The sequence below is a fragment of the Parus major genome, chromosome 6 (genome assembly GCF_001522545.3).
Source record: "Parus major isolate Abel chromosome 6, Parus_major1.1, whole genome shotgun sequence".
NCBI classification, from domain to species: domain Eukaryota; kingdom Metazoa; phylum Chordata; class Aves; order Passeriformes; family Paridae; genus Parus; species Parus major.
Genome location: NC_031775.1, coordinates 1549718 through 1566544, shown reverse-complemented (window position 1 = coordinate 1566544; position 16827 = coordinate 1549718). Strand labels below are relative to the sequence as shown.

Here is a 16827-nt window from a genome sequence, read left to right as displayed (position 1 = left end):
TCCACCTGCGACATTCCTGGGGCAAGAGTCACTTCTGGCATTCCAACCCTGCCTGACTGTCCCTTTCCCCTGCTGCTGCATGAAATGACTCTTTTGGGAGGATGAAGGAGCTGGGAAAGGGGCTCAGCCTGGAGCAAAGGAGGCTCAGGGGAACCTTCTGGCTCTGCACAACTCCCTGACAGGAGGGGACAGCCAGGGGGGTCGGGCTCTGCTGCCAGGTAAAAAGAAACAAGAGGAAACAGCCTCAAGCTGTGCCAGGGGAGGTTAGAAATGAGGAGAAAGAGGAAAGGGAGCACCATAAATACAGACCTAGAAAACAGGTTCTTGCTGAAAGTACCTCTCCCTTCTTCCCATCCATGTGTCCAGGAAAATTAAGAGTCAAACAGAGACAATATAAAAATACATGGCATTTATTTCTGTACATAACCAAAGTGCCTGTAGTTGGTGTCTCCAGATGGAACACCAGGCAAGTTTCCTCCACTCAGCCAGGAGACTCAGTGCTAACATTTCAGGCTCATAATTTTAAAAAATATGTTCCATATCCCTCTTTTCTGTCCTAAAAAACTTGTTTTGTAACACACACACACAAAAAAAAAAAAAAAAGCAAAAAAAAAAAAGCTAAAAATACTTCCAAGGCACATTATTATCAGGAAGGAATGGAGAAATGCTGCTTTTTCCTCACTGATCTCCTTCCAGTGCTAGAGAAGTTGGGTGGTGGTGGTGGATGATAACAATTCAGCTTGGGAGGCCAACCTCCCAGCCAAGGAAGGTGATTTACTCCCTTCACTGGGGACTTCAAGCTGGCTGTAGATGTATCCCCTCCTGACAGCTTCAATAAATGGGGAGAAAACGTGGCATTTTGGGATGCAGTCTTTCAGGAGGGTTTCTTGGGCTCTCAGAAACTCATTCACTTGCAAAATAAGGTTGTTTTTCATGAGGAAAAGCTTGGCTTCCAGCAGGGCCCTTCCCCATGAAGGGGGGAGCCCAGGAGGGGTAAATTTCAGCCTTTGGGTTGTGAGGGCAGGTTTGGAGGCAAGGGGTGTGTCTGTTCTTCAGCAGTTCCCCCTGTGGTCCCTTCTGATGTCCTTATTCCAGCATCTTTCTAACTCAAAGTTGGCTGTGGAGGAGAATCCCGAAGTGCTCTGACTCCTTACTCTTTTTCTGCAGTCAGCAGGAGGTTGCAGACCTTGGAATTGGTTTGGTGCAAGGCAAATTCCCTCCCGGGCACGGTGCCACGCCGGCCTTTCCGAGCAGTGCTGCTCTGGCTCCCAGCAGACTGGGAAACTGTGAAGACTTCTCTGTGGGGCAAAGTGACAGCAGGATGGTCAGGAGGCTGTGGTGCTGGTGGATCTCATCCTTCTCCTCCCAGACCAGCCCAGTCAACATCTCCTGATGGTCATACGGATGGTTCTTCCACCCATGTCAGGAACTTGTGGTGCCCGTCCCTACCAATTCTGACCCAATAACTGCAACCATTAATTCTCTCCTCTTCCCAAGAAGTTCTCCTTTGTCTCAAGCCCACCAGGGTGTTCCTGCAGGATCTGGCTGTACCCAGGGACTACCTGTAGGGGACCTGTTCCTCTCTCAGCTGCAGGCACATGAGCACGGGGCTGCTGGAAAACCTCAGCTTGGTGTCGAAGTGAATCGAGGTCTCCACCTCTGTCTGGCTCCTCAGGGTGGCTTGGAGGAAAGGGGAATCCAGTTCTGCCTGGAAATCCATGGCAAGGCTTCCCCTGGGAGAGAAAAGCGGGCAGGGTCTGGTCACAGAGCAGTGGCTGGCACTGGGCACCAAACAACTCCATAAACACCTTAATTAGAGGTCTGGCCATGGAAAACGTGTGTGTGACCACCAGGAAAGGCTGGACCCACCAGCAGAAGAGCAGGGAGCTGTGGAAATCCACCCTCACCCCCAGGGTATCCCCACTCCCAGAGCCAAGCTGTTTCCTGCCTGCTGACCTTGCACTGACGCTGGTTTTCAGCTCCTGCTCCCAAACGCTCACGTCCATGTCTGCTGAAATGTCCAGCCCCAGCCCACCCTGGAGTTTGACGGTCACTTGGAGCCCAGACTGCAGAGGAATGACCTGGAAGATGGAAAAGGCACAGCTTCCTGTGACCAGGCACTGCTCCTGGATGAGTGGCTGATACCAGCAGGGCCTTGTGGCTGCTGGGAACGTCTGTCCCAACTCCAGCCACGGGTCTCCCGCAGCAGAACAAGCCATCCTGCTGCCTTGCCAACCCCAAGACACATCTGGCAGTGCCACCTCGCTCTTAGATCTGTTTCTGTGGTGTGTAACACCCACAGGCTCATTTCATTGGATTCACTGGGACGTGGTGTGGAGACAGCTTGCTGCTTCCCCCCCACCCGGTACCTGGTGATGGTCCATCAGCAGGAGGTTCCCTCTGACCACGCTGGTGGGCTCTCCACTGCTCAGCAGGACCTTGGCCATTAGGTCTGTGTATCCCTGGAAGAAGACAACTGGCCGCAACTGGACGTCAAAGAAGGTGGCTGACATCCCAGCCATGAGCTCTGGCTCCTCTTCCCCTTCCGAGAGGTTCTCTCCCATCATGGACTCCATCCCTTGTGCTTCAAAGGTGACCTGGGAGACAGAAGTGGAGGGACCCTCTGGAGCACTCCACAGCGATGGGGTGACTTGGATGAGGCATCCAAGCCATCCCTGAGCAGCCAGAGGTATCAGAGCTGCATCCTCTGTTTTTTGGGGGGGATAGCAGGGGGCTCCCTTCTCCAGAGCAGGAGTGTCTGGTTTCACACTGGTGATTTGGGAATTTGCCTGTTTCTGACACAGGACGAGCTGAGCACAGAGGTGAAGCACCACAAGGAGGTTTAGAGGGGACACAGGGACAGCAGTGGCACCACTGGGTTGGTGTTGTCACCCCCTCCAGCCCCTCTTCTGCTGGCACCTGAGCTGCACGAAGCCGCTGGCCGTGGCTGAGCAGGGAGAAGTCGGAGACGCTCTTCCTCAGGAATCCACCCTCCAAAAACAGCAGGTCCAGCCCAAAAGTGGAAGTCAGGTCCTGGGTGACTGAAAGGCAGAGAGATGCCCATGAGCACCCCTGGGTGACTGGTGGAAGGGGGGTTGTAACAGGAAGATCTTCAAGGTCCCTTCCAACCCAAACCTGTGGTACCATCCTGCATCTTCTCCTTTCATTCTTGCAGTTCTCAAATGATTTAGCATTGCAAGGTTATTGTTTGGTTTTTTTTCCTCCCTGGCAGGGCCAGACTGAGCTAATTTGAAGAGGGACAGAAATAAGAGCTGAGGGACAAAGAATTCAGCAGATATTTAGCAAGTGCTGCTTTTTGCAGTCTCTGAAGTTTGATTCTTTCTTTTAAATCTCAGTACAAGAATCCTCCTCTTTGAAGATCTTATTACAAATACAAAAGGAACTGAGGAATGGAGTGAAACACCTTGACTTGTCAGGGAAAGCACAGAAACTCCCACCAGCAATCTGCTGTTGGTTTCATCTCCAGCTGAAGCTCCTCTTTCAAACCAGCAGGATTTGGGAAAAGTTTGTGTTAGAGAAGGGTATGTTCATCTCTCAGGTGGTGGGACATTCTCAGACACCTCCCTGAGATATTGGGGCATTCTATAGACCTGAAGCCTCCTCTGGAAGCTGCCTTTTCCCACCAACCCCTCCTTTAACCCTCTGAGGGGAGCAGGGGATCAGTGTCCTCTGCGCTGTCACCTGTCAGAGGTCCCGAGAAAGAAGAGGAGATGCCGACTTTAGAGAAGAAATTGTAATTATTTATCTGTGGGTCTCCCATGATGTCTTTCATTATCTTCCTGGAAAAGAGAGGAAGAGGATATGTCAGCACTGGGAGAGAGGAAAGGGAAAAAGTCAGTGATCACTGACAGAAGGAAGTATAATTTGCCAAAGTATTTCCCATGGTTGCTGACTGCCCAGAGCAGTGTGAGTAAAAAATAAAAGCATTAGACATAGGCTACCCTGGAATTTCCTTTTCCTCTGTCTTATTTTTGCACTTGGCAGATATTTTTGTGCAGCTTTTGCCTAGCTCAGACAAATGTGAGTGCTTGCTTTGTTCTGTGCAGACAGGAAGATAAATGCAGGTACAAATTGTGCAGTGCCCTGGGAGTCAGAGCTGCAAGGATTCTGCTGAAACCACAAGCCTGGGTCCCACTGCCACGGGGCAGGATGACAAGGAACTTCAGGTTTTGCCAGGCTGTGTGGCATCTGCATCCCTTTTGTTACTCCAGGAATGTCCAGGCAGCCTCCACAAAGTGACGTCAGCACACTTCAAAGATGTGTTGGTCCAAAATCCACAGCTGGATTGTGGAGGAGGAGGGAAAAAAGGTGATGTAGAGCAGAGGGAAAAATGCACCCGTCCCCTCAAGCCCTACTTTGCCACATGGTGGTGGTCACGCAGGCTGTTCTGGACTTTCAGCAGCAGGAACGTGGCCATCTCTGTCTCCATCTCGCTGGTGGCCAGCAGGATGTTGATGACATCCATGGACAAGGGGTGGTTATCCAGGAGGATTTCGGCAGCGGCCAGGCGACAGATTTTGTCATAACTCTTCCTCTTCTGGTGGAAAATCCTCCTCATCACTTGCTTCACCTGATGAGAAGGGGTAATTAAAAGAGTGCAAATACACCCCAACAGCTTGGCTTTGTGTGGGGAGGGGAGCACCAAGCTCCTCTCCTACCTTGCTGGAGATGTGGGGAGCGGGGAATCGCTGCAGGGCAGAGGTGGCCGCGGCCGTGACGGCTGTGGGACCGTCCTCGGCGTGGTCCAGGAGGGTGGGGATGGTCTCAGGGAGCATCGCATTCCCCAGGGCCAGCAGGTAAATGACCACCAAGGGCTCCTCCTCGGCACCTCTGAGCCCCCTGAGGATGGTTTCCACCCCACGCTCCACCACCTGCTCGGGATTTGCAGGAGGAGAGTGAGGTGAGGGACGGGAGATATTCTGGGCACCCCTGGAATTGGGGGAATGTCCCAAAAAACCGACTGTGAGGGATTGCAGAGGACCCACCTGCAGGCCACAGAGCTTCTGCTGGCACAGCTTGCCCACCAGAGAGCCCACAGCAATTATTCCTGTCTCCCAGATCTCAGGTGCCAGCTGCTTCCCATCCAGCTTGTCCTGGAAAAAAGAAATGAGGGGGAAAAAACACCCCAAAAAAAGAGAAGGAGTATGTTTTACCTCTTATCTCAATGCATTTCTTAAGCAAGTAAGGAAAAACTAGTTCTTACCTGCCTTGAAGGAGGCCGTGCATAATTTGTGGCTCGAAATTAAGATTTTATTTTCTCTAATGCACTGATACAAAGCATTTTCTGCTGAATTCTCTTCCTCTGAGGAGCACCCACTCCCATCACCAGTGTCCCATTAAATGCACATAAAACACTCCCATGATCAGGAAAATCAATTTCTACAGAAACCTTTTCCTTGTTCCATGGTGTGTGGATCCATCCCAGCTGCAGAACCCTCAGGGAAGAGACAGAGGGAGATGTCCATACTCACTAAGACGAGCTGGAGAAGCTCTCCTGAAGGCCGGGGAGAGAAAGCTGCTGCATAGAGAAACTTCTCCTGGAGGGACTTGGGCTCCTTGCTGAAATCCAGGAAGTCTGAGAGCGCTGCCAAGGAAGCCACTGACTGCGTGGCCACCGCTGCCTCCACGAGGAAGGGGCTGGAGCAGGAAGGGGGAAGTCATCAGTGGCATGGCCCACAAAAACCACGCAGGGTTTGGACTGGACAGGCATTAGGAAAGCCAGAGAACGCTGGCACTACTCAGGATGGCATCCTGGATCAGGGATGGTGCATGGAGCAGCACCAGCTGACCCCAGTTGTCTTGCCCAGCACATGGAATTTTGGAGAGATGGTTCCAGGGATTCTCACCGTGTCTCCTCGGGTGCTCTCCTCAGCAGCTGCAGGACATCCCTCTTCTTGGCGCTGCGCAGCATCTGGATGAACCTCTGGAACTGCCAGGTTGTCGCTGCCTTTGAGGTGTCTGTTTTGACTCTCCGCCCGTCAAAATCCTTCAGGAAGGCTCTCAGCTGCAAAGGTGAGGTGTGTTAGGTGGGATTTAGCCTCTTTTCCCCATGTTATCATGGGATAACCTTTACACCAAAGCACCCCTGGGGTTTAACTCCAAATCCTACGAGTGTCCAGCTTGAGGGAGAGCCCCTGGTGAGTTTTTGTGGTCGGTGGCATCACTGACCGATGGGCAGTGGGTGCAGACTCTCCTGAAGGGCAGGCTGGCCATGCCCAGGGGCTGGGGCTGTGCCTCCATGCCAGCCAGCACATCCTTAAGGCTGTGTCCAGACACCTCTGCTGGCCCAGGCATTGCAGGAGACACCAGCTGGAGCTGCTGCCTGTGAAGAGAGAAACAGTCAAAGGAAAAATTTTGTGGTTTCCACCCTCCGTGGCCAGAGGTTGGGATCCTCACTCACCTTGAGCTGATTTTGATGCCGGAGCAGGATCTCAGGGCTGGAGCCAGCACGTGGCTTTCCTCTGCCAGGACTGACTGCAGCAGGTTGTCTTTCACCACATACTGGCTTCTGCTGGAGGGCTGCCACTCGACTCCAAAAATCTTGGAAAAGGAAAAGCAAGGAGAAAAAAATGCAACTTTGTTTTTCCCCTTGCCTGCTCCCCAGGAGATTTCTCTCTTTACATTAGCAGAAAAATAACTTTCCGGTCCTCAAAGTCACCTACTTCACTTGCAAGATGTAGGAAAAGACAATCCATGAGAGCCTGCCTTCTTCCCAAGTGTGGGAGGAGGCAACACCAGGTGAGGACCAGCAAGGGGATGCTCTCACCCGTGGCTGATACAGGTAGAGTGATGACACCACAGGGACTTGCACAACAAAATGCTGTTGAGATCCCTGCCAGAGCCTGTGAGTTCTCTGTGGGGATGCCCATTTTTATATTGAATCCAGTAGAATTTGTGTATTTTAACAAAAAAACTTACATTTTGGTTATGGCAGGTATAACTGCGTTAAGACACAGGGGATTTCATCTGTTTATGTCAGGGCTGAACACAGGCTACTGCTTTAAGCAAAACAGAGTTCTGTCAAACTAATCCCCAATCCTGTGAGTCTGAGAGCCAGCAAACATCCATGTATCTCCATCTTCCCAAGCAGGATCAGCTGACAGGTCAGAAGTGATAGCAGCAGTGGGCATGGGGTGACCCAGAGCACCTTTCCTGCTCCTACCCACCTCGACAGCACAAGATCCTCCTGGGGGATGTTGGTGCATCCCACTTTGAGGATGGGTCTAAGAGTTCCATTCCAAGCTGGTGCAGAAGCCTGAAGCCAGCTGGGAATGGGAATCCAAGCCCACCTGCGAAAAGATTTTAGGGGTGGCCCTGCTGTACTCAATGTGAGCTGAGCCCCCCACAGTGAGAGCAATGGACTTGCTTTGTTTATGGAGGTGAATCCAGACTTTGGCTTTGAGCAGCTGAGGAGATCTTTGGTCTTGGTGATGGAATGGTTGGACACTGTGTAGGTGACTTGGCAGCTTCCAGAGGCATCTTCCTGAAACACAAACAGGGGTGACCATGTGTGTTAAACAATCTGTGGAGAGGACAGGCACAAAGGCCAACCTAATAATGAGGACAGCATTCCAAAATCTAGGAAGTGGGCCAAATCAGGGGGTGGTTGGATAGCTCCACGTCCATCCAGGCATCTTTGCAAATTCAGGCTAACACCAGCAGCAGCAGCATCTCTGTGACCACATTTGGGATTCTGAGGTTATTTTGTGTTGTTCACAGGTTGTTCTAGCTGGCTGCTGGCAAAGAAAATCCTGCTTGGCAGGAATGCTTGTGGGGTTTTTCTCTGCTGCTCCTGCTGTTCAAGGAAAGGCTATGATTTTGTAAGGTGCCTATTGCTGAGAATTAGGTTTTTTTAAGTCCTCTGCTTTTCCAAGAGTCATCCTTGCTCACAGACTGGTTGGAGCAGCAGACCCAATGTTGTTTATCCTGAATTTTTCCTCCCTCTGCTGAAGCTGGTGTGCTGGCTAGGCTCCAGGGCCATCTCCCCTGGTGCATCCCAGGATTCTGGGCAGATGTGGCCCCAGCTCTGGACCTACCTCCACTGTGGTGCCAGCATGGGGCTGCAGCTGGAATAGACTGATGATGCCTCGTTTCAGGTTGGAGATCAGGATGTTTTCCGCTCCATTCCCATAGAAAGCTTTGACCTGGGAGGGCAGGAGGTGGTGCCTGGCTGAGGGGACATCTCTGGGGTCCCTGCAGGCTCTCTGCTGCCTTCCTTGACAGAAGGGGACCTGAGAACACTGTGCAGTGTGCTCCCCTCACCCTGTAGAGGAATTTTCTCAAGGAGGACCTTATCATTCAATAGCATGAGATCTGTGGATACAAGCCCACACAATTTCCTTTTCCTTCCCACCCTGGAGTTCCATAGCCTTAGAGGACGAGGTCAGAAAGGAGCTTATATCCCATGGTTAATACTGAAGAGCTTTAACATGGGATTCTGCAGCTCCAGCTGGGTCCTTTTGGAGGATGGGACTCCATGTAAGGTCCTACACTGGCCACTCTGTCCAGTTCCCTCTGCTCTGAGATCAGAGGTGGAGCAGGAGCTCCTGTGGGCTTCATGGCAGAGAAGAATTAGGATGAGGACAGGAGTGCTTTGCAGAGGGCATGAACAAGGCCAGGAGGTGTCCAGCTGACCTTGCCACTGTTCCAGGAGATGAACACTGGCTGCTGGAGCTCTGCCCGTGCCTCTGGGCTCAGTGCAATCTCTACAGGGGAACCTCCGGTGCTGTCCTGGCCCCTCTCCTCTTCTGGCTGGTGTTGGACCTTCAGGTCACGGATCTACAACAGCAGAAGATGGCAGAAAGCAGTGACCAAGTGTCTGCTCTAAAGCTGGTGTGTATTTTACCTGCAGGCAATGGATTTGGTCAGAGAGGTCATTTTCCAGCTGGGAAATGGAAAAGGTTGCACCTCCTGGGGTGTTCCCAGCAGGAACACGTGGCTGTGGTGGCTGTCCCACCCCACACACCTGCACCTGGAGCAGCTCTTCCCCGCCTTGGTCCCTCCAGAGCCGGTGCAGATGGATCAATGTCTCAGCCTGCAGCCAGGCTCCCCACGGGGATGGTGTGGAGGTGTGGTGCAGCTGCACATCCAGGCTGTACCGGTACTGATACAGGGTCCTGGGCTGGAAAGAAAGCAGCTGCAGATTCCCTGTGGAAAGATGGAAATGCTGAAGGTAAGGGGTCATGGATCACCACCATTTCCCATACCCAGAAACCTCCATCCCAGACTTGCAGGGGTGCTGATGACCTGTATCACTCCACCTCCTGGAAGTCCAGCTGATGGGAAGGTTTTCATGGGGAATTATTTGTGCCTGTGGGTTGGAAATTTGGGTGTTCTCCAAGCTGACAGCTGATTCCTGCTCATGTTTCCAGCCCTGCCTTAAAAAATGGTGTTCAAAGAGGGGCTCTGCTTGGGGACTTCAGGACTTAGAAGTGCCAAAGAAACACACTTTAATCTTGAAGGGAAGTTTCCTGAGCATGAACGAATAGGAGGGATATTTCCACTGCCTTTTCAGCACTGGGCATTAACTGGGGCACAATCAATGTTTTTAGGGGAGAAAATAAGCTGAATTCTTCATATTATGAGTTTTACATCAGAACTTCCAAATAAATCACTGTCCTTGTGCTAAGGCAAAATGAAGTTGATGGCACAGCTTTAGATCAAAAACTCTGATTTAATCTTATTTCTCTAGATTTATTTGCAGTCCCTTCTCCTGCTCATATGCAAGTGTGATTGAAGGGAGGAGGGAGGGTTGCCTTGGCCATGACAAAACCAGTCAAATCTGGTTTTTGAAGTCACTTGAAATTCTTTTGCAAATGTGATGCACTTGTTCGGCTTCTGAAATGTTTTATAGCTTTGCTGCTTTAAACAATGAATGAATCAATGGAAATCCAGCTCAGTCCCTGGGGCTTTCCTCTGTGAGACAGACTGAAGAGTTTTTACAGGTCTGCACGGTGTGCAGATTGAAATGCTACAGTTCTCTGATTTTTCTCACCCCCCAGCAGGAAGGACTTCCACAATCCCCAAAATTTCCCAGCCTTTAGGAGATGCTCGTGCTGTTTGCAGTTTGCCAGTCCCTGTTCCCTGCTTGGCTGGAGCCAGGGAAGTGCTGGGATGAGCACCTCACCTCCCCGGGCATCCAGACCCCATCGAGTCCCTGGACCTAAATCAGCCCAAAATCTCTCTTACCTTTCGCTGCTCTCAGGAGGGAAAAGCAAAGCAGGGAAAAGCATCCCCAAACCGCCTGCGGATTCATGGTGGGAATGAATCCCTGGGAGGGAGGCAGGGGAGGAAGGGAGGTGGGAGAGAGGGGCCGCACAACAAAAGTGGGCGAGATTAGCAGTGTCAGGCGATGGGGCCCGACCTCCTCCCTATCCCCGCCTTACCCAAGAAAAGGCAAATAATTAAACCTTTGTACCAACCCCCAGCAGCCACGGAGGGTTTGGAAATCAGCTGAGGTTTGCCAAAGGCCGGCGGGAGGGGAGGAAAGGTGGAAAAAAAACACTGTCAGAAGCATTGCAGGGTGGAGAAGCTGCAAGTTCGTCCTGATGAGGGAGGGGGATGCTCTGAAAGCTGCTCTGTCTTTTGGTGATCTCTCTCTTCCCATCATGGCATAGAAGATAGTTGCTTTCAAAAGAAAAGACCCAGAAGGGGGAAGAGGAGAAAGAAGCTTTTCCATCCTTTTAGTTGGAGACTGGAATTTGCACCCCGGAGGCTCAAGTTACTTAAAGGGCCAGGCTGGAGGGGATGGGGAGCACTGCTACCCCCAGAAAAAAACGGGAAAGGGCTCAGGAAATCCATCTCTAAATGCCTTGGCCCACTAACCATACAGTATTTTTTTTTAAATGCATGAACTTTCTGATTGATGGGTTTAATTGTTTTATGAAGACACCAAAGTGGTGTCTTCCCAGGGTCCTGGGAAAGCTTTTTGGTAAAAAGAATGGGGGAATGGAAGAGGGAGCACTTCATGTGCCATTCTGGAAGGGATCTGCATACTACAGCGGGATCAAAACCCCAGGACTTTGGTGATTTGGCATTTTCAAGCTCTCCCAGCTCTGCCTCACCACTGGGGCCACTGCTGTGATCAGAAAATCAGGGCAGATCCAGCTAAGAGCAACCTGGGGAAACTCCAGTTATAGGTTTCCCATATGTGATGTCTTCACTTGGCCTTCTGGTGGTCTTTGTAGATAAATACCCCATATTTAGCTGGAAAAATATTCTTCTCTTTAGTATTTTAATTCAGCTTTTATAGAATCATAGAATGGTTTGAGTTGGAAGAGGCCTTAAAAACCATTTTCTTTCAATCCCCTGTCATGGCCCAGAGAAGCTGTGGCCGTCCCTGGATCCCTGGGAGTGTCCAAGACCAGGCTGGATGAGGCTTGGAGCATCCTGGAGTAGTGGAAGGTGTCCCTGCCCACGGCAGGAGGGTTGGAACTGGATGATTTTTAAGGTTCCTTCCAACACAATCCCTTTTATGGCTCTGGGGGGTTTTGTGCTCTGCAGTGCAGTGTGAGAGCAAAGCACAGCACAGGATGAAAGTCCTGCTGAACACAGAAAGTTGTAGTTCTTTATCCAGGGTAGGGAAAAAGGATGTATTTCAGAGTGAAGTGATTGTGGAAGGTCTAAGCCCTGATGGGAAGGTCCCAGAATGTTTGCTGGCTGCAGCTCAATAAAATACCTGGAGAGGAAAGGCAAACACAAATAGCCAGTGATAAAAAAACACCTGTTGATAAGGAGAAGTCAAAGTGGAACTGAACTTTGGCAGGTTGATTATTTATGCTTGGCTGCCAAAACTTTCTAGGACTAGGATGTGAAAAAATAGGAGAAAATCTGGTTTTACTTTCTCCAAACCTGGTTCTTCCTCCTGTCACTGAGAGAATCTGTGGAAAAGAATAAAGCAGAAGCCAGCAGGAGTTATGAAACTTTGTGTAGCATTCTTCTCAAATCCAGCTGTGGTTGTTATGCTCTTGGAAAGGTTCCTGAGGGAGCTTTGGACGCCTATGGGCAGATGCACGGTCCTAAAATCAGTGCTGCTGGAATCTTGGGTGCTCCTCCAGCCCCTCATGTAAAGGAAATGTGATCTCCCATTTCTGTCCAGTGAAGGGACAGAATCACCATGGGGGATTCCAGCTGCAGGACCTGGTGTGGCAGCTCTGAAACCCAGGGGCAGAGCAGAGCAGGGGAAGTCTCTGTGACCAGGTCACCATGCCCAGCTCAGAGAGGCACGTGGGGACCTTGCCACCGAGCTGTGACATCAGGGTGGACTTTGGCAAAGGGTGGCCAGCCTGCACTCTCCTGGATGGATGCAATAGAGGTTGTTGCATCAAAGCCTGCAAACCTCAATTTTCTTCTCTTCTAAATGATTTGCAGCTCCAGAAGTTCCCCCCGCCACCCCAGCATTTTTTCTTGCCTTGTCACTTTTTTTGCCATTGTACTGGTAGGGAAAGCACTGATTTGCACTGTGACTCTTCACTGTGCAATAGTTTTTGTTGGGGAGCTGTTTTGAGCACTTGAGGTCTGCCCCTAGAACTCATCACATAAATAATAAATAAAATAAAAATTATAAATCAAATTGAAATAAACATTGTGCTAAAATTGTGAGAAATGAACATTTCGAATAAACACTCTGCAGCTCTCCGGGTTTTCCTACAAGACAAACACCTCAGGAGTTGATTTGCATTCCTGCAAAGCAGCCAATCACCTGCCCTGTGAGGGAGGAAAGTGGCTGGTGCTTTTGTTAACTGGTTAGAAACCAGACAATTATAAGGGAAAAAAAAAAAAATCAATTCTGCTCATTTAATTTTGGGATTTGAAAGGTTTGGAGCTATATAAATATATATATTTACAGGTCTGGCTTTGGACCAGACATATATGTATGTGTGTATATATATATATGTATATATATATATATTTAGGAATTTCCTATGCAAGCACATACCTGTGGATTTTGTGGAGGAAAACAGTCCACACTGGGGATGAGGCTGTTGTGAGATGTATAAAAACAGCTGCTCCTCACCAGCCCCATGGAGAGGCTTGTGACCCCCCCACTTGCAAGGCACTGTCTGTGTGCTTTGTGTTTTATTGTCTGGAGGTTGCCAGGCTGCATTTTCCAGGACAGCCTCCTTTTTGTCCTCCTTTTTGATTTTCTTTTCTCCTTCCCAGCCTGAAACAAGCTGTGAAAAAGGCCCTGGCCTGGCTGGCTTCCTACAAGTTGTTGGTTGCTCAAGAGATTGGGTCAGGGAAAGGGGGAAAGTCTGAGCACAGCAAAGTGATGGGGGCTGGGTTTGCTCCTCAATCTGAGGCATCTCAAAGCCTGCTAAGATGAAAAAAAAAAGAATTTGCTGTGTTAATGCATATATTTTTGTGTAATTTTTGGAAAATAGGGCTGGGATCAGGCTGGGGAAGTTGTCTGGCCCAATTCCCTGTACCTGGTTTTGCCATGAGGAATGGATGCCTGAACTCTTTGTAAAGAGCTACTGACAGAGATTTCTCAGTTTTTACAGTGAATTTATCCCAGTACTTTGCTGTTATAAAGAAGTCTCCTCTTCCTGCAATTCCTCTCTATTACCTTTAAATCCAGCCCCAGCTGAGTCAGAATTTAGTCCCAGCCTTTTCTTTCCTCCTGCCTTCTCCTCTCTTCTCCTCCCTTCTTTGCTCTTTTCTTTTCAAATTTGAAGAGAACCTCAACTGCTTCCCTATTTCCTTCCTCTCTCACCTTCCAGGTGCTGTTTCCCAGACCTTGCTCTTTCCTTATACAACCCTTGATAACCTGTTCCCCACTCAAGGCTTTGTTCTATCCTTGTTTTTCTACCTTCTGGGTGCTGTGGGTGAAGGTCTGGCTTTGCAGGAGCACACTCTGCTCAAGAAACCATCCTCGCTGTTATCCCCACCTCCTGCTGATGAGGGCTTCCTTGGGCTCTTGCTGAAATGAAAAATATCCAGGAAGCTTTTCCTTTCTTGAGATTACAATGATTTCTACCAGTCCTTGAGATGTGACCTCGATGGTTAAAAACCCACTGTGCAAATGAAGGTTTCCCCCTTCTTTCCCCACGCTCCGTCCTCTCCCTTTGTAATCCCAACAACTGCTAAGGAAACTAATCTTGTCAGTTGGCAATGCAGCTGCTTTTTAATTCAGTTTTAAGATAGGTTTTAAAGTCAGGCTCTGCCCATGCTATTGATTTGAATTTAGGATTTAAAAAATTTTTGAAAAAAAATTAATAAAAAATTTGAATTTAAAATTTGATTAAAAACTTGATGAAGTTGTTGGTGAAATCCCACACCCTGAGCGTGGCCCTCCCCAGCAGCTCTTCTTACAGTTAAATTTTAAAAAAGCTTTAATTTTAATAATAGCTGATGCTCAGTAACTGGAACTCAGGCAGTGGAGTGCCATAAGCCTGCAGACAGATTGCTTCTCATCCAGCTTAAATTCAATGTTTTTGATTGGTTTTTTTGGGGTTTTTTTGTGGGTTTTTTGTTTGTTTGTTTGTTTGTTTGTTTTATAAGTATTCTTAAAGATGCTACAAGTGAAAGAAGAGAACAGAAATAGACTGGAGCACCACCGGCACAGTAACTGATATTGATAATTCTACTGTTTCTCTTTCCCTTTTAAAAAATATATGTAGATAACATGAACTTTGTGGTTTTGGAGAAACATTCTTCTTTTTTATTTCTTTGGAAGAGATTTGCAAATCCTGAGACCCTGGGCCGATGCTCGCTGCATTTTATTTATGTTTTTACAATTAAACAAGGTGTTGATAAGATTGACAAGGAAGATACAACTCAGAAGATCGCTGGGCAGCAGCCTCCAAACTCTTTGGGTGATGCAAAGAGCAGTAGAGTAGGAAGATTGTTTTCCATTGTGAGATCAATCCATAATAACATGCTCACTGACAAAAATGTCACTTCCTATAAGCCACTCGTTATTCCCCGAAGCGCAGGAGCTGGAGGGTTTGACAAAGCCCCGGCAGAATGATGAATATTCCTGTCAGATTCCTCCTTCTCTTCTTGTGTCAGGAAGAGAAATCCATCCTCTTTAAGGGTTTTGTTCCTCTGTGTTTGTGTGTAGTTTATAGAGAGAACGGTACCCAGCACCGTTAATTATTTAATTAATAATTAACTGCCCCCCTCAGACGTGTCAGGTCTGACTATTGGGCTGGGAAGTGGGGCAATAAAATTTCTGCCAGCTGGACTTGGAGCTTGAACCTTCTGGAGTTAACAGTGGAGATTCAGCTCCCTCTGTGGTCAAAAGATGGGGAGACACCTTCCTCCAGGGAATGCTTTTCCTAAGTCGGGTTTTCTCTCCTAGCAGCTGAAGTCTTCCCTCTCCAAGACCAGACCACGCAGTGCCCCCCAGTGTTTTGCCGGTGGGAGCACTGGAAGAGACCCTGGGAGCACCAGGAGGGAACTGGGAGCACTGAGAATACTATGAGAGAACTGGGAAGGATAGTGGAAGCACTGGGAGTGAACAAGAAGGAGCGTTGGGAGGGAATATTAGGAGCACTGGGAAGGGATAGTGCTCCCACATCCTTCCCAGTGCTCTCACCATCCCTCCCGGTGCTTGCCAGTCAGTATGCCAGTCAGAGGCATACTGGGAGGGAACTGGGAGGGAACTGGGAGGTAACTCCTCACCACTCTGCAAAATGCAGCAGCCCCAGGTGTGAGCAGTCAGGAGGGGGAAGTGCTCCCAGTCCCTCCCCAGTGCCCCCTCCCCCCAAAAATTGGGGGTTACAAGAAGAAAAATGATTTAAATTTAGGGGGGAACATTTTTCCATAATTGTGTTTGAACTGGGCAGGATCCTCCTTCACCTACAATTTGAAGGGTCTCAACTGAAGGAAAACATCTTTTTCATAGTTTTGGTTGTCTTCCTTGGCAGGCCATCACTGCTTCCCAAGATTTTTGTGTTTAAATGGAAGAAGCATACATTTATGGTGCTGTTCCATGGGTGCGAATTGATAGAAAGAGCCCCATTTTCATCAGCTTAAGGTTCAAATTGAGAGCAAACACCGATGTGCCTGGTTTTAAAGGGTTTCCCTTGAGGGGAACCTCTTTATGTGCCATTTTAAGAGTCCCACTGATGGGGACTCTCCATTTGAAGGGACTCGCACAGATGAAAAAGATGTCCAAAAGCCCCCAGAATTGTCCTTCTTGAGGGAAATTGAGGAGGAAGCTGCATTTCCCCTCACTTCAGGAGGCTAAATTAAGGAAAAATGCTCTTGATTCACTTTTTATTTGGGATTAACGTGACTCCTTTCTGGGTGCTCGTGAAAGGTCATGACATGCCCTAAAAACTGTCACTCTCCAGCTCGTTCCTTCCCAGGTGCTCGTGAACCATCGCAAAACACCCAAAACGCTGCACTCGCACCCAGGCTCCTTTCCGGGTGCTTGTGAACCGTCGCAACACGCCCCAAACGCTGTGGCAATCAACCTGACTCCTTCCCGTTTGCTCAGGAGCAGTCCCAACACGCCCCAAAGGCTGTTGCTCTCAACCTTGCTCTTTCTCCAGGGCTACTGAACCGTTCCAACATGCCATAAATACCGTGGCTCTCAACCTCACTCTTTCCATGGTACTGAGGAGCTGTTGCAAAACACCCCAAATGCTCTCACTCCCAACTTCGCTCCTTCCATTTGCTCCTGAACCGTCGCAACACGGGAATCAACACGACTGTTTCCCAGTGGCTCGGGACATGTCGCAACACAACTTAAATTCTGTCACTCTCAAACTCGCTCTTTCTCCAGTGCTGGTGAATCATTGTCACACCCACTAAGTGCTGTGCTTCCTAACCTGACTCCTTCCCCGCAGCTCGGGA

General features: G+C 49.3%; 1 protein-coding gene across 1 annotated transcript; it reads right to left on the bottom strand.

Annotated features, from left to right (window-relative positions):
* Nucleotides 1–394: 394 nt before the first annotated feature.
* On the bottom strand, nucleotides 395–10492 carry LOC107206519 (microsomal triglyceride transfer protein-like). Its single transcript, XM_015632409.2, has 18 exons — nucleotides 10210–10492; nucleotides 8987–9168; nucleotides 8656–8799; nucleotides 8058–8165; nucleotides 7388–7504; nucleotides 6422–6561; nucleotides 6190–6343; nucleotides 5868–6025; nucleotides 5493–5658; nucleotides 5007–5114; nucleotides 4680–4892; nucleotides 4377–4591; nucleotides 3703–3800; nucleotides 2920–3041; nucleotides 2370–2597; nucleotides 1957–2081; nucleotides 1563–1733; nucleotides 395–1298 (listed from the first exon to the last, which is right to left on the bottom strand). Exons 1-18 carry the CDS (start codon nucleotides 10274–10276, stop codon nucleotides 1151–1153), a joined length of 2664 nt encoding a protein of 887 aa, XP_015487895.1. The 5' UTR covers nucleotides 10277–10492; the 3' UTR covers nucleotides 395–1150.
* Between the last annotated feature and the right edge of the window lie 6335 nt (nucleotides 10493–16827).